This window comes from Hippocampus guttulatus, chromosome 22, assembly GCF_054856545.1.
Source record: "Hippocampus guttulatus isolate MCC_2025c chromosome 22, RoL_Hgut_1.0, whole genome shotgun sequence".
NCBI lineage: Eukaryota > Metazoa > Chordata > Actinopteri > Syngnathiformes > Syngnathidae > Hippocampus > Hippocampus guttulatus.
The window spans coordinates 6,015,104-6,037,653 of record NC_141282.1 but is presented as its reverse complement, the minus strand read 5'-3'; the positions used below and the strand labels follow the sequence as shown (position 1 = coordinate 6,037,653).

At 48.8% G+C, this 22,550-nt stretch overlaps 3 protein-coding genes across 8 annotated transcripts in view; 2 read left to right on the top strand and 1 right to left on the bottom strand.

Moving 5' to 3' along the window:
* The first annotated feature begins 142 nt into the window (after window positions 1-142).
* alg12 (ALG12 alpha-1,6-mannosyltransferase) lies at window positions 143-7,380 on the top strand. Of its 5 annotated transcripts, none has more exons than XR_015099146.1 (11): window positions 143-322; window positions 619-751; window positions 821-994; window positions 1,066-1,260; window positions 1,329-1,433; window positions 1,544-1,766; window positions 1,848-2,017; window positions 2,094-2,169; window positions 2,243-2,488; window positions 5,428-5,480; window positions 7,233-7,380. XR_015099146.1 is itself a non-coding variant. In XM_086102798.1 (10 exons), exons 1-9 carry the CDS (start codon window positions 164-166, stop codon window positions 2,478-2,480), a joined length of 1,473 nt encoding a protein of 490 aa, XP_085958924.1. In that variant the 5' UTR covers window positions 143-163; the 3' UTR covers window positions 2,481-2,488; window positions 7,233-7,375. The 5 variants fall into 5 exon arrangements, 3 of the variants coding, with proteins under 3 accessions (XP_085958924.1, XP_085958923.1, XP_085958920.1); XR_015099145.1 differs by lacking the exon at window positions 7,233-7,380 and adding an exon at window positions 5,757-5,894; XM_086102798.1 differs by lacking the exon at window positions 5,428-5,480 and having other exon boundaries at window positions 7,233-7,375.
* On the bottom strand, window positions 2,747-7,286 carry zbed4 (zinc finger, BED-type containing 4). Its single transcript, XM_086102791.1, has one exon. The coding sequence runs from the start codon at window positions 7,284-7,286 to the stop codon at window positions 3,552-3,554; it is 3,735 nt and encodes a 1,244-aa protein (XP_085958917.1). The 3' UTR covers window positions 2,747-3,551.
* A 2,646-nt stretch (window positions 7,381-10,026) lies between the features above and the next one.
* brd1a (bromodomain containing 1a) overlaps window positions 10,027-22,550 on the top strand; it is a 193,298-nt gene continuing 180,774 nt past the window's right edge. Inside the window, exons 1-17 of one of the 2 annotated variants that reach the window (XM_086102790.1) lie at window positions 10,027-10,688; window positions 11,751-13,158; window positions 13,508-13,664; window positions 13,786-13,917; window positions 14,004-14,132; window positions 14,300-14,609; window positions 14,684-15,022; window positions 15,201-15,788; window positions 15,874-16,006; window positions 16,086-16,219; window positions 16,756-16,865; window positions 17,531-17,685; window positions 18,007-18,228; window positions 19,338-19,495; window positions 19,820-19,987; window positions 20,443-20,626; window positions 21,843-21,878. In XM_086102790.1, the coding sequence (XP_085958916.1) occupies window positions 11,768-13,158; window positions 13,508-13,664; window positions 13,786-13,917; window positions 14,004-14,132; window positions 14,300-14,609; window positions 14,684-15,022; window positions 15,201-15,788; window positions 15,874-16,006; window positions 16,086-16,219; window positions 16,756-16,865; window positions 17,531-17,685; window positions 18,007-18,190 (3,762 nt within the window). In that variant the 5' untranslated portion in view covers window positions 10,027-10,688; window positions 11,751-11,767 and the 3' untranslated portion in view covers window positions 18,191-18,228; window positions 19,338-19,495; window positions 19,820-19,987; window positions 20,443-20,626; window positions 21,843-21,878. Of the gene's footprint in view, window positions 10,689-11,750; window positions 13,159-13,507; window positions 13,677-13,785; window positions 13,918-14,003; window positions 14,133-14,299; window positions 14,610-14,683; window positions 15,023-15,200; window positions 15,789-15,873; window positions 16,007-16,085; window positions 16,220-16,755; window positions 16,866-17,530; window positions 17,686-18,006; window positions 18,229-19,337; window positions 19,496-19,819; window positions 19,988-20,442; window positions 20,627-21,842; window positions 21,879-22,550 lie in introns of both variants that reach the window. The other variant, XM_086102789.1, reaches the window with a different exon arrangement.

Below are 22,550 nucleotides of genomic sequence, written 5' to 3'. Positions count from 1 at the left end.
TTTTAAATGTAGAAATCATCATTTTGCTCAAATAAATACTTTAATTTCCAAATAAAAATATTATTTTATAATAACTAAAACGAATAATGTTTCAAAGATACATAAAGGAGTTGTAAAGTCACGTCCGGTTTAAACCGGAAGAAGTCACCATCCTGAATCTGTCATGGCTGTAAAAATGAATGTTTTGGCGCTCCCAATATTAGTTTTACTAACGTCCGTGGTTCTGTTACACTTATTCATCTGTCCGTTCACCAAAGTGGAAGAAAGCTTCAACTTGCAAGCGGCCCACGACCTCCTGTATCACACGTTTGACTTTGACAAGGTAGGGAGCAGCAGGTGTGCCAGAGGCTAACAGGCTAGGCTAGAAGTAAACACAGAAGTCATTAAATGCACTTGTGTTAAATCATGATGATGACACGCCATGTGATTAGAGGACGTAGTTTCTGTCGCAATGCTCTCCTTGAACGACATAGCCGTTGAATTTGTTAGATTACCATTTTGAAGAGATTTCATGGAAAATGTAGAATTTGTGTGAAGTGAAAAAATTGACTTTGGAATGAGAAATGTGGATGTTTCCTAGACCTAATGTTGCCTATTATTGCTGCTGATTTCTTTCAGTACGACCACCATGAGTTCCCCGGTGTGGTTCCACGAACGTTCATCGGTCCCCTGCTCATCTGCATCCTTTGCTCCCCTGTTGTCTTTCTGTCTTCTCTGCTGGGCGCGCCCAAATTCTCCACACAGCTCATCGGTAGATGACTCACACCTCACCTAACTGTCAGAACTCCACCTTAGGATGCTGTTTTTTACTTATGTTCAGTCCGAGCCTCTCTGGGAGCATGCGTGATCGCTGCGCTGTGGCATATGCAGCGAGAGGTGAAGAGGCAGTTTGGCTCCACGGTGGCCCTCCTGTTCTGCCTGATGTGCGCCTCTCAGTTTCACCTCATGTTCTACAGCACCAGGACGCTCCCAAATGTGTTTGCGCTACCAATTGGTAAGAAAGCACCACTGTGAACAATATCAGTGGTGAGTGCATCGACCTCACTTGTCACTTTGTCTTTGCAGTCCTGGTTGCATTCACCTCTTGGATGGCTCACAAACACGGCAGCTTCATCGGCCTCTCCGCCTTCGCCATCATTGTGTTCCGCTCGGAACTCTGCATCTTGCTGGGTCTTATGTTGCTAATATCTCTGTTGAGCAGAAAGCTGCGCTTCCCGGAACTTCTTTACTACGCTGTTCCCGCTGGATTGCTCTCAGTGGGTAAGCGGGAGTCAAGCAGTGTGCGTTTAGATTGCCATGGTAAGAGTTTGATTTTGTATCTTTTGCAGCTCTGACTGTGGCGATCGACACGTTCTTTTGGAGGAAGCTTTTGTGGCCAGAAGGCCAGGTGTTTTGGTACAACACTGTTCTCAACAAAAGTTCCAACTGGGGAATATCCTTTCAGACGCCGCTATATTTTGATGAAATACTGATGCCGAAAAGTATTGACCCCCCCCCCCCCCCAAAAAAAAAATAGATGGATCTCCTTGACTCCTCTTTTAAACCTCACCCTTTCTCTGGTATCTCTACTCTGCTTTGCCCCGCGGACTGGGCTGCACGCTGCCACTGATCCCCGTCGGGCTGGTGGACCGGCGGATGAGGATCCTACTGCTACCCCCAGTGGCCTTCATCCTCGTCTACTCGCTGCTGCCGCACAAAGAGTTGCGCTTCATCATCTACACCTTCCCCGTACTCACTGTCGTGGCTGCCCGAGGCTGCTCTTTTATGTCCGTATACAGACGGCATGCAATCTTTACTGGGAAGAAAAAACACATTATAATGCTTTTTGTGTTTTTTTTTTTTTTTAGTTTAAGCAACTATCACAAATCGTGGATGTACAAACTGGGATCGGCTGTTGTGGTGGGCCAGCTGGTGATGAACGCGGCGTACTCTGGTGTTTGCCTGTACGTTTCCCATCACAATTACCCAGGAGGCCGAGGGATGCAGGAACTGCACAGGCTGTTGCCGCCCACGGCAGGTAGGAATGACCTTTTAGACCAGCGCTTGACAGTGTTTTTTACAGATATGATATAAAATGCATGCCATCTTCTCAGACGTCTTTGTTCACATTGACACCTACGCTGCTGAAACAGGAGTATCTCGGTTCTTAGAGCAAAATCCACACTGGAGGTTGGTGTAGTGTTCATATTGTAAAAGCCCCGGGATTGATGTTATATTTAATATACATATATTGACTCAACAGATACGACAAACGAGAGGATCTGGACCCCGCAAGTCCCGAAATGGAAATGTTCTCGCACCTCCTGATGGAGGCAAACGCCACCAAAATGGAGCTCCTGCGTGACACTCATCGGCCCCTGGCCTTCGTGCAAGGCTATGACGGCATCGCTCGCCACTTGTTTCGCTTGCCTCCGTTTAGCGTGAGGTTGGCAAGCAAAACCGTACTGATGCAGAGGACCACGTTCAAGGAGTCTCATTGAGGAGTCAGGTGACCGGCACTCTCGCTTCATCTCCTTCAGGAGTTTACATGAAAGAAGCACAAGTATGTTGGGCGATTCCTTTAGGTGTCATTCTTTGTGGTCGAGGGGTTGGGTGTGTGTGGTTGTCTGCTATAAAGCCCAAACTATTCTAATTCATTCTCTTCTTGGCTTTCGGATGTTCATATTTTATACAGGGAAAAAAAAAGCCTAAATTGAATCGACTTGCAGACGAAAAGCCGTTTCGAAATGAAAATCAAACGCAGGCGTTTACCGTAAGGAAAACCTTTATTTACAAACGGCCACATTTGCGTGGTTCCAGTTTCAATGCTCAACATTTATCAAATCAAGTTCAGATTTTCTTATAAAATGTACAGTACATTTCTTGACTCAAACCCATAAATTAATCCCCTGAACAGAAACTGAAATTGTGCTTACGAGACAAATTGTATATTATATTCCATACATACATATTCCAAACCTCTCAATTCTGAAAATACAACAATATCTTAGTTTTATTAAAGCAAAAAAAAAGAAGTAAAACTCCGAACAACAGTACCATGAGCCACAATTTCACAATGAAAATTAAATAACATTAAGTTAAAACATCTTTCAGTCACAGCATTTATTTTTGGGCCACGTTTTCAAGAAAACTCTGCATCAGTAATCGGGACTATTCAAAAGCAAACCCGACATAGATTGCGCCGATTCACCAAAAATATGTACAGCATTTTTGACCTGAAGTAGATTTTGGATAAGGCACAAGGAGAGAGCTGAGAACAAAAAACAAAACAAAACTAAATACACACTTATTAATGAGCAAACGCACAAACCCCTACAACTAGAAAACCCCTCCCTCCCTGATGCACCTCTCTCTCTCTCTCACTGAGACTTTTCATGAAAGCTTCTTCAAAGTATTCAAACAGTAGTCGACACAAAACAATTAACGCCCCAAACCTGGCTGCAGCATTGAAAGAAAATCAGTGTATACATGATCCTGTACATCACACAATTCACAGCTATGTGTCTTGGTCCTTAAATTTTTTTTCCCCCTCCTTTCAAGTTAATGCTTCATCAGTATTGAAAATAAATGAGTGGGAGGTTAACCTTGAGGAAGAGCAGACCCTCTATGTTTTCCAGTGAAGGCCTGGGATGGGTCAGCGCGCAATTGACACCCGCCGTGCTGAACAGCGCCTCGGCCGGGACGATGCTGGGAGGGCAGCCCACGTAACGGGCGGCTACTTTGGCGAGCTCGGGCCACAGGAACTTTTTCAGGTTCCAGTAGTCAAGCGGGTCACAGCTTTGATCGAGTATGTCCTCCTCCAGGTACTCCAGCACCGCCAGTTCAGTGGACTTTGGTTTTTCCTCGTGCTTCGCGTTTTGTCTCAAGTCCGCCATCAGGGACCAGATGTTGTCCTTGTCTGACGCCGGGGCCTCGTCGCAGCCGTTGAGCAGTAAAGACTTTTCTGTTGAGGTAGACGAGAACGGGTCCAGCTCCCGGATCAGGTCTTGCTTACATCGTTCCGCCTCTTCTTCTGTGAAGAGTGAGGTCTTGTATCGAGGGTCCAGCATGGTGGCCCAGGTGAAGCGCGGGTCGTTGAGAGTGGCCGACATCCTGCTCACCGTGGCTTCTTTCAGAGAGCGCAGCATGTTGTCGATACCCACGGTCTCGTCGAACAGCAGGTCGATCTTTCTGTTCAGGATGTGAATGAGCGGAATGACTTGGCCCAGGGTGGCGGTACGGCTGCGGATTTCCCGGTAGGCCACCTCGAAAGGTTTCAGCGCGTTGCAGACGGACTGCATCACCTCCCACTGGTCGCAGCTGATGATTTCCCTGAAGTTGCACTCGATTGACATCTCGTCAATGGCTTTCTTTTGCTCCACCAGCCGCTCCAGCATGAGGAAGGAAGTCCTCCATTTGGAGGGAATGTCCTGGATGAGTTGGTTCTCCGGTAACTGGTGGTCCCTCTGCAGCTGGACCAGCTTCTCCTTGGCCTTGGCCGAGCGCTGCACACGTTCGCAGATCTTCCGCGCGATGCTCAGAAGGTTCTGCACCATCCTCTGGCTCTTTATGGCTTCGCTAACAATGAGGTCAATGGTGTGGCCAAAACACTGCACGGCGACGTGGCCGCGGTCCTCCAGACTGCTTCTTATGTTGGCGTTATCGGTGACGGTGAACCCTCTCTTCAGACCTGGCGACGTGATCCAAGAATCCCACAGATACTCCAGCTGCTTGGGGATGTCGTGCGTGTCCTGATCGCAGTCTATCCGAGACACGCTGAGCAGAGCCGAACAGTGAAAGTCCTGGCCCTGGGGTCTGACGCTCGATTCGTACGTGGCCCAGTGTGCAGTCAGGGTCAGGTACTCTTTTGTCTGGCTACTGACCCAAATGCTCGTGGTGAAGTGGACGACGCCGCCCTCGGCCTCTTTCAGATGCGTCAGCACGACGTCCCGCACCTTTTCGTACATCTCCGGTATTGCGGTGCCGGTGAAGTAAGAAGAGGGCGGCGGGCAATACCGGGGCTGGAAGTACTCGAGAAGTCTGCTCAGTCCGGCGTTCTCCACCATGGCTGACGGCTGAAGATCCAGTGCAAGCATTTCGGCGATAAGTTTGGTAATTTTTTTGGCGACCGGGTGGTGTTCGTCAAACCTCCCGCGGTTCTGTTCCGTTTTGTAAAGCGACAAATTGGCGCGCTCTCGTTTGACGTGATTTCCGGCCGACGGCGCGTCACCTGAGATAGTGTTGTTGCTTTCAAGAAAATGTCCGTGAAACCTCTGCATGTGCCTGAAGAGGCAGCTCGTGCCGAGGTTGGTCGTCTTTTTGCCTCTGCTGATGGTGCGGCCGCAGTGCAAACAGACCACCTTGGTGGGGTCGGCGGGTGAAATTGAAAAATGGTTCCACAGTTTGGACGTCTTCTTACTGAAAATGGTTTGTGGCTTTTTCTTGCAGGCCGGGCTTTCGGTTCCCGTGGCTACCGAAACTGCGTCGGGTGCGGCGTTAAGGTAAGGCTGCGGGGAGGGCTCCTTGTCATCGGCCACTTTTTGGTTTTGGAGGACATCTGGGTGGCGCCTCACCAGGTGCCTCATTAGACAGCTCGTACCAAAGTCGCCCCGTTTGCCTCGACTGATGACGCACGGGCAGTACCGGCACAGTGCTTTTAACTGGTCGACCGGTGACACAATGAAATGCTGCCAAACTTCGGACTTGACCCGTTTCATGATTTTCTTGTTTTGCTCAAAAACGACATGATTCCGACTGTGGCCGGCAACGTCGGACAGATCGCACGGCGAGGAGGTTGAGGGCGTGTCGTCCCCGTGAGCGTCGAAGGGCAGATTGAGCGCGGACCCTTGCTCGGTCAGTAGCATCGCCTCATCAGGCTCCTCCTTCATGTCCAAGCTTTCCGCCACGGTCGGCGGTAACTCGTCTAACATCGTTTCTGGTGAGGACGGAAGAAGGGGCGATTCCTTTTTTATGTCCGGCGGGTCATGTAACGGTGTGCGGGACAACAAGGACGGCGGGTTTGAGTAGGGCGGAGGAATGTGATTGCCCAATCCGTTTTCCTCAATCACAACCTCTTTGTGGGCCCTCCACATGTGACGAATAAGACAGCTCGTGCCGAGATCTTTCCCGTTCTTGCCGCGGCTGAATTCATTCATGCAGTGGATGCAAACCGCTTTGGAATTGTCCACGGGCGAAAGGTAGAAGTGTTTCCATACGGCCGATCTCCGACGGGAACTGGAGCTTTTCGGGTTGCTCGGAGGGCGCTCTTGCCCTCCCTCGGATATGTCTTCGAGGTTGTTTTCACTGGAATGTGACGATTCAAGGGCACCGCAGATAGAGTCCGCGTTGGCAAGCGGTTCAAGTTTTGGTTCAACTTTGGGCAACCCTTCTTTGGATGACAGGTCTGAATTGTCGGCCGAAGATGCGGACGGCGACGTATTCTTTGACCCGGGATACATCAAACTGTTTAAGTCTCCGTTTTTTGGCGAGTTTGGGGAAGGAGGGATGGAGGAGGAGGAGGAGGCTAAAGCACTCTGATTGGGCGTCGGTGCGTCCGCTCCCTCTTGGAAAAGCATCGTCGGGTGAGCCCTTCGGACGTGGCGCATCAAGCAGCTTGTGCTGAGGTCTTTTTCGTTCTTGCCCCGACTAAACTCTTTCATGCAGTACAAACAGATTGCTTTGGTATTGTCCCTTGGCGATATGCAGAAATGATTCCACGCCGGAGATTTTTTCCTCGGGTTGCTTTGGCTTCTCATGGAGGCCAAGAGGCTCTGGGTGACGGCATCCATGGCAACGTCGTAAAGAGTGCTCGTGTAGCCGCTTAATAAGTTACTATAGTCGTCCCCATCTCGACTCAAAAAAGGGCCAAACGAGTTACCAAATGCCAGTCTTTCAAAATCGTGGGCTTCATCCTCTAAATCGTTTGTATCTCGGCTTTCGTCTTTGATATGCTGAGTGGGCTCATTGTCGTATTTTTCATTCTCCCTATTTTCCTGCGCGTGGATGTTGAGCCATTTGCTCGAAAGAGACGGAGACGCCGGATCCGTTTCTTTGTCGGTGTCGGACTCCAACTGTTTATCACCCTGAGAAGAAAGATGGCTTGATTGGAAAAGGTCTTTATCCAGTGTTTTGGACGAGCAAGACGACGGCGCATCCTTTGTCTTGTGTGGCTTCATGCTGTAGGATTTAAAGACGTATCCATCCTGACCCTCGATTTTCAGACAGGACCCCTTTGCCTCTCGTTTCTTTTGCAGGGAGCCGTTGAACGAATCGTCACCCGCGCCGGACGCATCTTCCTCCCTGTCCATGGCGGCGGGCGGCCCACAAAGCTTTCTGTCGTGTCGTCGGGTCTGCCTTGTCAGATGGGATCGCTTCCAGTCATTGGCCGGACGCTTCTCATGCAGGTGTCGTTTTGTTTGTGCGGCTGCTCGGGTCACAGGATGCCAGCTTGTCCCTCTCCATTTACGACCCAAATAGTTCCACCTCGCCGCACGCAACCTAGACGGAGGGGAAACAAGGTCAGAGTCCATTCTCTTCCTAGCTATGACAACAAGAGGTCTGCCTTCGTGTCCAATTGCATAATATTAACCCAAGTGTCCTCTGTTTACACTTGCGTCAACTGAGAATTAGCTTGGGAATCAAACAATCTCCCGATTCGACACAGAAATTTGGAATAGCTGTTGGCGAGCTGCTCGTTCACTTCCTGTGCTCTTGCGCAACCCTTAACTGCTGACGGGCATGACACATGCATGATGTGGAGTGCTTTTCACGACTGCCCCAAACCTTTTTCAAAACAAAGAGCTACTTCTCAGTATGATCGACGCATGTGGAATTTTAAATTTGCTAAAATTGCTTTTCATTATCAATGTGACGAGCGGTCGCCTTCTTTGAGGAATTTTCTAAAAACGCACGGAATAAGCACTTCACATGCCTCCAAAAATAAATTTGTAGAAAAAAAAACCATTGACTGCTGAAGTACATGACCTTTTGCACTGCACACACGGCTCTTCCCACCAATACTCCAATTGCGCAAGTTAAGATGAGTTTTTAGGTCAAGTGTCGGCATTTGAAATCATTGGTGGATATTTTTTTTTATCTGCACCTTGTCAGCCAATTGGAGAACGGGGGGTTCCCCAAGCAGAAGACGAAACGAAAGCACTGAGGAGCGTGTTGAGAAATAATGGAGTTGTACCGGTTACTCCAATTTTTTTGTTCAGCTTTTTTAGCCCGATTCTCTGTAGGACGTATCACACAAAATTAATACCCCAAAAGGCCATTTTTTTTCCAAAAAAAAAAACTCATGGTCCAATTTTCAAAATTCTTGGTGCGTTGTACTCCCATATAAGCGGCCATTACGAAAAGACTCGGCACCTTGATGGATTGTCCTTTTTCAGAAATAATGCCGCGTTGCTACTTTAGTAATATTTTTTTATGTTGTCGATAACAATCATTTATATGAAGACACTCATTCATGTTTCCGATTTCTCCTGATAGTGAGAAAAATAGCACGATGCAACCTGCCGGCGTTTACATTTTCAATTTTCTACAACATTGCTAGAAAATCACAATATCCTGTTACGAGTCAACTATTTTGAGAACAGGCCCGCAAGCTATTCATCTGGTTCCCGGGTGCTGCCTGGTGCCATGTTGGTGACCCCCGTTTTAGCCTGTGGGGAGAAACCAAAGTAGACTATCCGGAACACAGGCACAAAGTTTTGTTACGAGGTAATAAAGTATACTATTGTTATTAGGGCAATATTATACACTGTATTTGAATGACAATACATAAATAATTAAGATATAATCAAAGACCAGGGTAATGCAAAAAATAATTATTAATGAAAGCGTACATGGCCTGAGTACACCAGTAGTGTATTACACCATCAAACCGACGGTTATTTCTAAATGAACATAGCATGTTACTAAAACTATTACTTTAGTGGATGAGACCAGTGTGATCATTTTCACTCTTACGACTGCGTTGCTAAAAAGTGGTTGATACATTCATCTTCACTTAAGGGGGAAAAAAAAAGGCAAGACAATTTCGCAAGTGCTGTTTGACAGCGAGCTTTTCCGGGTTTGGCTCAAGTGCTAGTCCGGAAGGACAACTGAATAGATGATCACTTGAGCATATTTAAATGGCTTTGTTCCGACCCGCGAAGGTACTTTACTAGTCCACGAAATCCAAGCGACGCGCGGGTCAGGACTCTCACACCACGCTAATAATAAACAAGTAATTACGACGCAGCATCAGTAAACATCTTGGTGGCTATCCTTGTGCTAACTGGGTTAGCCTTGAGGCTAATGCACTCACCAAAACAAACAGGAGCGGTTAACAATGTTATGACCCGGCTATGACGCACAATAGACTGCCATTCGGATTCTATGGGGATTGTAGGGGGTCAGTAAACGAAGCTCGACTGTGTGGAACCGCACCGTGACTGCTCTCCAGTTGGCCACCAGCTAGGCCGTGCACACACAGGACAAACGAGCTCAACCTGGCGAGGCAGAACCCAGTCGAACCCAACCCAGTTCAGACCGGTTCTCCGCAGTCGTGATCCGATCCGGTTTTAAAAAGCCATCCCCCGCGTGGATTGCTGTCTGGTGGCTGGCTTACCGTGAAGTGGTGCCACACCGTTTCGGCCCATGAACGGTTAACTGTGACACATTGGAGCGATCCGGACTGGGGGCTTCACTTTGTTGCTTTTGTCTGCACGTTGGGTCGAAGCAGCTCCACACAGCGTCGGACGGAAGGAACAGGTTTTCGTGATGTCAGCGAAACGGCAAAAGGGGTGTGATGTATGGTCGGTCACTGCACGACACCACTTTGATGTTCGTCTAAGAAGCACTTGTGCGTGACTTTGACTTGATTGTGAATCTTTATGTGGGACATGACAACGCTCGGCGTGGACGTCATGTAATAAAAGACCTGCAAGGGCTTCTCGCTGGTGGGCTTCAACTCGTGCTGCGTTCACTGTCATTTAAAGTGCATTCGCTATTCATGCTACGAATGCACGGCCGGATGCGAAAATGTATTTCTCGATCAGATTTTTTTTTTTTTTTTAGCTTTGTGAATAAAAAGTGGTTGCCGGTGTGGGGAGTTGTGGTGCGCTGCTAATAAATAAATAATGTCTGTGTGTCCGCTATGTCATATTTATGAGTCAAATGACCCAGCACATGATGGGAAGTAAACTCAGCGCAGTGGCCAGCGTTTTGGGTGTCCCTGTCGGGCGCTTTGTTTTCGGGTTTAGCTTTGCGTGTCTTTATGAAGCGTCGTCGAAAGATTGCGTGACAGATGGGGCTTTTGTGTGAAATACGACTCGCTACCAACATGACCTCCAGCGTCACGCGTCGAGCGGTGCGTGCGGTGGGAGTTGTCTGCTGAAAATGCATTGTTGTGTTGGGGGGGTGGAGGAAGAGCCGCCCGGGTTGCTGTTGCTGCTGCTGCTGCTGCTGCGCTTCACTCCGGGCTCGATCGGCGCCGAGCGATTCTCACGATTATGTATGGCCCTTTAAAACGTAAAACTAGCGCGGAGCGTATCGCCGGGAATCGAACTAGATCCCAAGTACATTTATGTCCGTATTAGCATTTGAATTTAGACGCCGATTTGGATGAGAACTCGATGTACGAAAACCGAGCCACTTAGCAGGCCGTGCCTCCATTGCTTTGTAAGCCTTGCTGGCGAGCTAACACTGTATCACAAGCTCAGGTATGTGCATTTCACTTTATTCCCTTTCCATGCAAAACACTTAAGCCTCAACAGCATTACTCCATACGTTGTCCAAACATTGTTTTATGACGGCTTTGATTTAGTTTGACCCCATTTTTGGAGTGGGCCCTTCAGCTCTTCATGTTAGCGCCAGCTAGTTCGCTAATGTTATTGTTAGCCGCTCAGCTACTTGTGAATCCCTAAAAATGGACTGCACCATTGAGGCTCGTAACAGTGTCAAAATGTGGGCGAGTGCAAACGTCTGCGGTGACCAACTCTGTCCGCCTCCCACAGCCGTGAAATCCCTTCATGCACTCACCCAACTGCAACTTTGCAAACTTTTTTTTTTTTAGTCTTGCTTTAAAAGACACGGGCTTTACTGAAGCCGTATGAGAGAAGGCACGAAAAGGCCGCAAAAAAGTTTTTATACAGAAGGAATGACGACCTCGCCTCCCAATTTACGAACAAACTAAGTTTCTCGGCGTGAAATCTGAACCTGTTTAGTTGAACACAGCTCTGACAGTGTACGGCTACACACTAACGCTGTTTGTATGAATGGGAATAAGTGGACACACTGGTTAATTGTACATTCTGCCATCTAGTGGAAGAGCAGTCACCATTATTTGCAATAAATCAATTATGATATCGCTGCCTGTCTGTCTAGCTATCTGTCCGACAAGTATATCAACTGTTCAGTTGAACAGATTTCACACTGAGTCAGTCAACTTGTGAGGAAATGAAGAAAATAATTATTTGACTTCATAAAGGCAACACCGACGTTGATAAACAAAGATACGGGATTGATACTAAATGATTTTTGGACCATTCTATCCACTATCCAAGTGGATAGTTTCCCGCAGTTACACCCGATGAGCTGAGGAATTCACTGCTCGACTGTGTTATGTTGTCATCTGATTGGTATTCACAGATGGAACGTGAACACAGAGACACGGACACACACGGATAGAATTTAAATGCTTTAGCGTCCTCGGCCCCTTTAATAGCACCAAGTAAATCTAAGATATTGCTCTTATTAAATACTCTACGTGTTTTCCTCTGTAGAAACGCAGAGCAACAAGATGAAGAAGAAAGCCCGGAACCACCGTGTCTCGACTGCGGCGAGGCCTCCCTCGCCCATCAAGCCTTCGCCCAACAAACAGATCCTGACTTACGCCCAGGCGCAGCGCATGGTGGAGTTTGAAATCGACGGCCACATCCATCGGCTCAGCGTCTTCGACCGCCTGGCCGTGATCTCGGACGGTGACCCCGCGTCGCGGGAGATGCTGGAGAGCGCCAACAACAAGGAGAATGCCGACAAACCGCAGCAGCAGGTCCTGCTGAGGTCGCTCCGATTAAAAAACAATCGGGAGAAGAGAAAGGCCGCGCTGGGCATCGCGGCGAAGAAAGGAGGCGGCGGACATCCCGTCGCTTCGAATCCCGGTCCAAAACTTCCAGAGCCCAAATTTCGGACCGTGGAATATAACCTGCCCGCAGTTCCTAAACGTCATTCTTCTTATTACAAATATGAGGAGAAGACAGAGGAAGAGCTGGACGAGGAAACGGAGTACGACATGGACGAGGAAGATTACGCCTGGCTCGATTTGGTCAACGAAAAGCGGCGAAGTGAAGGCGCCAGTCAGGTCTCCTTCAATGTCTTTGAGTTCCTCGTTGACCGCTTTGAGAAAGAGTTGTACCTGGAGGGCTTGGATAAAGGCAGCGAAAAGCTGGCGTCCGTCGACGGGGACACGGTCTGCTGCATCTGCATGGACGGCGAGTGTCCCAACGGCAACGCCATCCTCTTCTGCGACGTGTGCGACGTGGCCGTGCACCAGGAGTGTTACGGCGTGCCCTACGTCCCCGAGGGCCAGTGGCTCTGCCGACACTGCCTGCAGTCGCCCGCGCGGCCCGCCGACTGCATCCTGTGCCCCAGTAAGGGCGGCGCGGTGAAAAAGACGGAGGACGGCCGCTGGGGCCACGTGGTGTGCGCCCTGTGGGTCCCCGAGGTGGGCTTCTCCAACGCCACCTTCATCGAGCCCATCGACGGCGTGCGCCACATCCCGCCGGCCCGCTGGAAGCTCACCTGCTACCTGTGCAAAGAAAAGGGCGTCGGGGTGTGCATCCAGTGCCACAAAGCCAACTGCTACACCGCCTTCCACGTCAGCTGCGCCCAGAAAGCCGGCCTCTTCATGAAGATGGAGCCCGTCAAGGACCTGACCGAGTCGGGCGAGCCCACCCTGTCGCTGAAGAAGACCGCCTACTGCGGCGCGCACACGCCCAACGGCTGCGTGAGGAGGAAACTGGCCATTTACGACCGGGCCAAAGCCAAGAACGGACTGTGGGGCAAAATGGACAAGGGCAGAGGAGCCGCGCGATGTAAAGGGAAGCATAAGAAAAAGACGAAGAAGGCCGAATCGGATGTTGAAAGTGAGGCGCCGTCTCCCGCTGCTGTGCCGACATTTCCTTCCCATAGGTACAGCGACCTGCCGATGTCCGTTCTTCCCGTTGCGTCGGGGCTGCGCGTCGAGCGCTCGCGTTTCAGACGTGTGTTCACGTGAATGCCGAGAGACGAGCGTTAATATCCGCGCGGTGCTTCGTATTTGCCGATAGGAGCGCCGTTGCTGCGAATGGTTAAAAAAAAAGTCAATTCCAATAGGTGCCACAAGATGGCAGTAAAGCACTTCAAATGAAGAGCAGCCTGAAAGAAAAGGGGTTCCGTGATGTTTATGTTAATTAATCGCTGTGGCAAGGTCGACAACAGTCACAGAAAGGCGACTTTCAAGCGCAATGACGGATTCTTTGTTTCTTCGCGTCCCCGCCAGGTTGCAAACCATCCTGAACCAGGTGTCTGTCCAGAAAAAGAAGGCCTTCGTGGAGCTGGTCCTCAATTACTGGACTCTTAAACGGCAATCCAGGAACGGGCTTCCGCTGATCCGACGTCTGCGTACAAACCAGCAATCACATAAGAATGCGCAGCCGGTTTGTTCATCAGTCAGTCAATCACAAGAGGACCTTCGGGTCGTCTTTTCTTCCCGCGTCGGGTCCGCGAGCTGATAGAAGCGATTCCGCCGAAGTCTCCATTTCTTCTCTTGCCCCGCAGAAGCAAAACGAGGAGGAAACGCGGGCGCTGAAGGAGCAGCTGAAGGAGCGGCACCGGCTGCGGCACGACCTCGAGCGAGCCCGGCTGCTGCTGGAGCTCATTCGCAAGAGGGAGAAGCTCAAGAGGGAGGAGGTAATCGGGGAAAAAAAAAGTTCTTTGGAGGGCATCGCGCGGCCGGAATCGCCGTCGAATAATGTCCCTTGGCTTTGCGCTTGAAGTTAAAGTTCCAAGAAAGCCTGCTGGAGATGCAGCTGACTCCATTCAGCATCCTGCTCAGGGCCGTCTTGGACCAGTTGCTGACGAAAGACCAGGCCAGGATCTTCACCCAGCCAGTCGACGTCAACGAGGTACCAATTTTTTTTACATGCCGATTTTAAGAATCGGATTATTATTTGGTAAAAACCAGAATAATCGGGGGGGGGGGGGGGGGGGTGTCCTTAAACGGAAGCCTGAAATGTGAGCGACCGAACATGAGGAAGACACAACCGCAACCGCCCGCGCTTGTTCCCCGCAGGTGCCCGACTACCTGGACCACATCAGGCGGCCCATGGACTTCTCCACCATGCGGCAGCGCCTCGACGCCCACAAATACAGCAACTTTGACCAGTTTGAGGAGGACTTTGACCTCATCGTCGACAACTGCATGAAGTACAACTCCAAGGACACCTACTTCTACCGCGCCGCCGTTCGCCTCCGAGATCAGGGCGGCGCGGTGATCCGGAAGGCGCGGCGGGACGCCGAGAAAATTGGCTTCGACGCGGCGAGCGGCATGCACCTGGACGAGGCTCCCCGATTGAAGAAGTCCTCGTTTTCGTGGGAGGACGGTAAAAGCCCGAACAAACCGCCGATGCGTGTCGGTGATATCAAACCGTACTCACGCTCTTTTTGTGCCCAACAGTGGATCGCTTACTGGCGCCCGCTAATCGCAGCCATCTGCCGCTGGACAAGCAGTTGCAGCAACTTCTGGAGAAGTTTGACCTGACCTGCGCCATGAAATCCAGCCCGTCGCGCAGCAAACGCATCAAGCTGCTAAAAAAGACCATCAATGACGTGCGCAGCGACATGAGCCTGAGGAGAGTCCAGCCCTCCCACCACCACCACCACCACCACCACCACCACCACCACCGCATCGGCAGCTCGTTCTCCGCGGTGCCTTCGTCGGCGCCATCGGCAGAGGTTGCGGCGCAGCTCAAAGAGGAGCGATGGAAGCCGAATGGGCATTTCCCAGATGACGAGGGTATGGATGTCACCTACAAATTACCATCTGCTATACTTTACATTGGGGTTGAGCGATGCATTGATTTTATTTGTCTGGATAGCCCCCCCCCCCCCCACATTGCCTTTAAGGAAGAAAAAAAAACTTCTCTGTACTTAGTTGTTTTGCATGTCAATTTCTTTTTTTTTTTTTTTTGCAGACAAGTCTCTCCCGCCTAAACTTGAGCCCTCCGACGCCATTCCCCCTCTGATCCACTCCGACACGGACCCCGAGCCCCCAACCCTCAAACCCATCGACGCCACCCAGGACTGCGACGATAAAACTCCGGCCGACGGCATGACGTTCGACGGGGACCCAGCAAACCCCCCGCCGTCCCCGCCGCACCTCAACGGCCACTCCCACGACGACCTCGCCGATTCTTTATTCGACGGCGACGTTAGCGTGGTGGCCACTTCGACTCTGGCCGAGCCGGCGGCCGCCGTCAATCGGCGGACGGCCGTGCTGTTCTGCAAGTCGAAAGCCGCCAGCCCCCGCCGGGCCGCCAAAGGCAGAGACGACGGCGACGGCGCCGACGACGGCGACGACATCTGCGGCGCTGCGACCGAGCGGAAAGAGAGCGAGGAGGAGGAGGCGGACGGCGGCAACACGCAGCTGGCTTCCAAATCCTTCCTGTCGGTGGTGATTCCCAGGCTGGAGACGTTACTTCACAGCAAAAAGAGGAAGCGTCTCGACAGCCACGAGGGGCGCGAAGAGGACGGCGAGTCCCCCGTTAAAAGACTGGACATGGGTAGGAATGCGTGTCAACGATCGCGCCTGTCTGTACGTCGCGTGGGGGGCGTTTTGGGATTGATGTCCATTTTGTGTCAACTCAGGGCTGTCGAGAGGTTTCCTGGAGGTGGAAGAGGAGAAGGCGCTGGGCCAGCCCAGCAGAGCTACGGAGCCCCGAAGACGCTGCGCCTCCGAGTCGTCCATTTCTTCGTGCAGCAGTCTACCCGGAGGCCCCGGGTAAGCCGTCCAGCTCACCTTTCGTGCGATTGTCGCAAAGCCACTAGGTGTTTTGTTTTGTTTTGGCACTTCTCTCCAGGACCGTTCTCAGTCTTCCGAAGTGCGGGAAAGGGAAACCGGCCTTGTTGCGGAGAAACACTGTGGATGATAAGAATGAATTAATTGCTTGCATAGAAAATGGCAACTTTGCCAAAGCTGCACGAATTGCCGCAGGTAAGCGCCAGTGCTTGTTGATGGCCAAAAATAAATAAAAATAAAAAATGCATATAGATATTATTCTAGGGAAAACATTATTTTGCTATTTGTGGCAATCTATAAATGGAATATTAACATTTCCAAGTTAACTCATTCAGTACCAGCCAATTCTGGACCAAGTCTGAAAAGACGTTTAAAAACGTCATTGGGAGTGAATGAGTTAAACTGAATTATAAAGTGCAGACTTCGTACGCATGTAGGACAGAGATTTGGACATTCTCAACGGCTTCCGCAGCCAACTTCTTGCGGCAATTGGCGCTGCCCGCCTGTTCCGGTGGCATCCAACAAGTCAACATCTGGACCTTTCCTCATTTAAAAACTCATATTTGGCACACAAAGTGAAGGAAAATATGGCTCGTGAAGTGTAATAACTCGTCGTCGAACGTGAATTTCCTGCCCCTGGCCTTCTCTGCTCCTGCTGCGGCGCTGCTGTGTGTGTGTGTTTTTTTTAACCCACTTGTATCCTGTTTGGTGTTGTGTTCCCGCTTCCGTAGAGGTTGGCAACAGCAATATTTGGATGCCCGCTAGTGCTGCAACAGTTGCACTGGAACCCTTAAAGCTAGTTTGGGCCAAATGTAGTGGCTACCCTTCCTACCCTGCCTTGGTGAGTGTTTTGCAGCACGGAAAAGCCGATAATAACCTTCATACGTTTTTCGCCACGTTTTTATTTTTGTTGTTATTCAAGGTGAGTGGTTGTCATTCAAGATGAAGCCCAACCACTGTGTCAGGGCACATTCATGTACAGTGGCACCTCGTGCTTACGAACTTAAATGTGCACGTAACGCCAAATGTTCAGAAACCCAAGTCATGTTTGCCATTGAAATGGGTGTAAATGCAATTAATCTGATACAGGGTTGTTCGTAACTCAAGGTTCCACTTGGGTTTCCATTCATACAACAGAGTAAAAGCTTTGTGTTGCGCCAAAGGCATTTGTGGGTAAATTGAGACAAGGTCACGGTCAATTCCAGTAGCGGTGTGTATAAATATGTGCGCGGTGGCGTGGCAGGAGATTTTTTTTTTCCTCCCTGAAACATGTGCCTTGGCTCAGTAAAGATTGGGGAAACTCTGAAACAGTCCTTAGAATCGAGTGCCGCCGATGGAGCTCGTCATGGGTTGAGTTGCGTTGCACCACTTGGCCCTCTAGGTGGCGGCCTTTAACTGCTGGCCATTGACTTGATCTTTGCATGCTGCATTGTAATCAGAGAAGTAAATGTATGCCATGTGAAGTTTCATTCATGTATTCAAACCCCTCCCGCCGGCGCCGCGCAGATCATCGACCCCCACATGCCGCGCGTGGGCTGCCAGCACAACGGGGTGTCCATCCCCATGCCCCCCATGGACGTGCTCCGCATCGGAGAACAAATGCAGTACAAAGCCGACGAGAAACTCTACCTCGTGCTCTTCTTCGACACCAAGCGCAGCTGGTGAGTGTAAGGCGGCGGTTTTACGCATCGGAGCGGAACGCCACCAAGCGCGCCTGATCGTTAGCTTCTCCGTAGACGACGTCACATTGCGCTTCCCCAGAGAGGCTCGTGGAGATTTTGCAAAAAATGAGCACTTGTACACACTTCAGCTCGTCATCGAGTTTCGATTCGATCACTATTCAGAGGGTTAACATACGCTTGAATAGCTAGCCTCTTTTTTTGCGCTCAAAGATTATTTGTCTTAAGTTGTTGAGCGTTAGTCGATATGAAATATAATGAGGGGTGATGTTATGAAATAATGCGTTTCCTCCTCCCTCCCAGGCAATGGCTTCCTAGATCCAAGATGGTTCCCCTGGGCATGGACAAGACCATCGACAAGATCAAGATGATGGAAGGCCGCACGTCCAGCGTCCGCAAGGCGGTCCAGGTGGCCTACAGCCGCGCCATGAACCACCTGAGCATCGTGCGGGACGAACCGGTCAGCGACCTGAGCGACGTGGACTGACGGGCTTCGCACCTCTTCACGTACCTCTGTCGGAGACGGTGACTTTTAGCGGGCCGCCACCGCGTTTCCCGCTCGTACACACTCCTCAAACATGCTGCTTGAATGAATGTCACCCCCCCCCCCCCCCCCCCCACACACACACACACCCACAGCCGCCACTCATTCTCCAGCTGTAAGTTTACTGAAAAGACCGTCGCCTCTGTCCTCACCACCTGGAACGTTTTTCTCTCAAAACATTTCAAGATTATTTTAGTTTGGCTGTGGCTCACTTTTTTTTTTTTTTTTTCCCCTGCCCACACGTCAGCAACATTCCTATCACGGTCACTTTCGCATTATGAAATCATCTCTATTTGCAAACACCTGTCTTTGTATTTAAACTGTAAATGTGTAAAGTTGCTCAACACTAACTTATTTGGTAGTTTTGACCGACATGACTTTGCTTTGTATTTATATTTGGTGCATTCGCGGCGCTATGGCGTAACCAAGAAGGGGAGGGAGGGGAGGGGAGGGGGGGAGTGCAAAAAGCCTTATTGTTAAACAGGTTAGGGCCGAACCACCGTGTATGAAAGTATTCTTTTTTTTTTTCTGTTTTAAATTATTGACCTTGGCCTCTAATTGATATTAATCATTTTGTATGAAATAGTTTTAGTCTATTTTTGTTCCAATACAGTATATTTATATGGTTTGAATACAACATTGTGTCTGATTTTGTGGACAAATGAACCAAAAACTTTGCTACTCAGAATTTTTTTTTTTGTGTTGCAGGTTTTCAGTGGGATGTGTGAAATAGTTGCCAAGAAAGTACTTTTTATGCGACGCATTTGATGAAATACGTGCCTGCACTAACTTGCTGTCATGTATTTTCATGACCTAGGAATGACGTGGAAATTGTCCCACTGGCACATTTTGTGATGGATTCTTTTCAATTATGATTTTCTAACCGTTTTTTTTTTTTTTGTAGCTGTCAGATTACAGATGTTTTTTTTTCCTTCTGGGTAGCATTGGTTATGCTAATTTCATTTTGCATTTAACCTTTGTTTTTATTGAATCACCACAAAATGCAAAAAAATAAAGAAATAAAATATACAAATATGAACGCGACTACATGAATTGGAACGTCTAATCTCAGGTGTTTCATGTACCGCAGAGCTCGGGATGAAGGACATGAAACTTGATGGAAGGCTACTGTATTAATCATGAGGACTTCTGAGGCTCTGTGGGGGGCTTTCTTATGCTCAAGAAGAAAAATATGAGAGCTCCAGACTTTCTTTTCAAGTAGCACTTGAAATATACTCCTTTAGCCAGGTAGGTCTAGCAATAATTGGGTTCATTTTATCATTTAATTTGGCTGCCTGTGCATATGGATTTTTTTTGTAATCCCGTAAAATGATACGAATGGTGCCCGCAATAAAATTAATCTAACGTTTTTAAATATACATGAGGCCTTGAGCATAACATTTCTCATGTGAAAAGAAAACGAGTGGCATTTCATGCGTTAGTTATCACGGGTAGATTTATTTGGAAAATGGTTTAATTCAGTTTGTGGATTGATATCAACTGAGAATGGCTACACAATTTTATATTGTATAAAATTTTTTAGAATTGCTCTTGTTTGTTTACATTTTAAAGGTCACAAAACTCGTGCTTGGGAAACGCCCCCCGTTGTGGAGTACTGTAGTTCCCAGGTATACCACCAAGTGGCGCTGTGCCCCCGTGAAACCATTTTCGTGCGGAACGTCGTTCGTTTCCGTTGCACACCTGATTTGGCCAAACATCAGCTGTTGGCCCATTTGGAAGGTAGGGCGCATCACTGCAGATAATACGTATTTATGTTCATATTTCAAGTCTACTCATTAGTGCAAATATACACGAATACCTTGAAACTAATTGGAAACACCTTGGTTTTGCTTGTCACACCCGAGGCGTTTGTTTGTTTCGAACGTCATTCACTTTTTTCGTTCCAGTCACGTCCGAGATTCAAATGCCACCTTAAATTGATGAAACACGCATTTTTATTTAGCATTCAAGCCAATCCGGCGTTTGTTATTTTGAGCCGCAGGCACTTTGTGAAGGGAAAAGTAGCATCATGGGTATTCAACGAGCGAGTAATGGCCCTTCAGTATTAGGGGAGCCACCTTGAAGACGTTTGAAAGACGTCTCCCGTCTTCATAAACAATTGCAGCTAATCAAGCCGCGCATTCCTAGTATCGTCTCTCCTCGCTGTCTGTCTTCACCTGAGACTAATTGTGCAGGGAGATAAACACGGCAGCCAAGTGGAGAGGAAGCTGAATTGAGCTTGAATATCAATCTCCCTGCGTCGGTGTCATTGCCGGGTGACTTTGGCTGGAGTGGAGGTGCCTCATTCAGGTTCGACGTCCAGGTCCCCCAAAACATCCTGGAAAGCCCTCATCTCCAAACATACAGACTGCGCCAAATGTATGTATACACGTACGCACAATTCAGCACATGCATTAAAGAGAGTTGAATAGTTTGCAAAGATGCCCCCCCACCCCAACTTGTGTTTTCTTATCCTTTTTTGCCTGCCTTCCTTTTGTCCATCCTACCAAACCACCACCCAGTCACACCTTCCTTCCTTCCTCCCTTTCATATTATCCTTGGTTCATTTCCATCCTCCTCTTCCTTGCACTGTGCTTGAGAGGAAATGCATTTCATCTGTGCTGTATGTCGCACATAGAATATTTGAAAATAAAGTTGACTTGACTTTCCCCTTTCCTTTGATATCAACCCCCCCCCCTCCCATTTTCCTTTCATTCTTTCTTTCACGGCATCTTTTTCCATTCCTTCCTTCCATCCAGACACCCTTCCATCAGTCTCTTCCACTAAATCGGAAGTTTTTCTATACAAGAATGTGTTCTATGCAACCCCACTAGTCTAAACACGGCATTCTGATTAATATTGCATATGTGTAAAATAAGTTAAAACGGTTCGTTTTTGTTTTTTGTCTCGGCGGTAGCCATTTTGCCACTTTCTGTTCACTGAAAATGACTTAACCGTTGGTCGGGGCAATGACAAATCATGGCTCAGCTTCAGCAGCGCTAATTGGTTGTTACCTGAGCCAGCAACTGTGATGTCACTTTCAGTCGACAGGAAGTGGCAAATTAGCCGCCCCCGGAGGTGCATTTTGCTGCTTCATTCATATTCCACAAAGGCAATGCTAGCCAGCATGCCCTGTTTCGGAAAGTGGAGGTGCATGGAACATATTATCCCCAAGAAAGTTTGGGGGGGGTTGACTTGTCCACACAGGTATGTTCCCACTTCAAGCCCATATGCACTACTTCTGATGGAATATTAATACAAACTCCCTGGACAGTATGTCCCGACATGTCAGTCTGCGGCCGGCAAAAGCGGCGCAGTGGGTGTCAGACCTTTCAGCACACACCAATAAAGAAGCCTTCTGCACGCAAGCCTGAAAATAAGAACTCATGTGCGCATAAGCCTCACATGCTGTGCTGCCAAAGGCCCCTTTTCAACATCGTGTCCTCTTTCTGTGGCTCGCTTGCTTTTGGCTGCTTGTTTATGTCTAAAAGACCAAATACAGAATTTGTATGTACTGCTCAAATCCCTCATAAATGCTGAATGAAGTTTTCCCTGCCAATTGTGTTCAATATATTTTTTGTGTGTGTGTTTACAGAGAGAAGGCGTGGTTTGGACGGACACTGATGCACAGGTAAGGGTTGAATTATTTTATGATGATGTCGACAAACATTGTATGATGATGTGTATTGCGATATGGACCTTATTGCGGTAAAAGCGCCTTCTCATCACTCAAAGTGGGTTTCAGGGAAGGAAACCTACGTACTGATAAAACGAAACTCTGATGCGTAATGGCATCTCGCTCGAAAAGAAACCAAGTTAAAAGATTATTTATTCATTAAAAATATATATCCTTTAATGTACTTTCAAACCGTTTCTCGGAAGCGTTGGCTCCATTCTGGCTGCCGTCGCCTGTTTGTTCATGCAAAATGGCTTCACTTTTTAATTTCGAGTGGAAGAAAAAGCCTCAAACCTTGCAAAAAAAAAGAAAAAACTGCTGAGGTTCGTTTGTGCCCGAACGTTGGCGCCGTGTGGGGTGACTCGTGAAGGAAACGCACTCTGAAACTTGGCCTGCTCCTTCTGCATTAAACATCACGCAAAACCATCCACTTTCCATTTTGGAACATGCACAAAAATATTATCCTCCGCCACTCGCTCCCAGCTCCTTTCCTCCTTTTTTTTTCTTTTTTTTTGTACCCCCCCTCCTCCCACCGCCTCTTTCTGCGAGTCCCTGATAGGTCCAATCTCCAGTGGCTATGTTCAAAACACTGGGCCAGAATAGCACAGGCCCTGGGTAGATAAATAT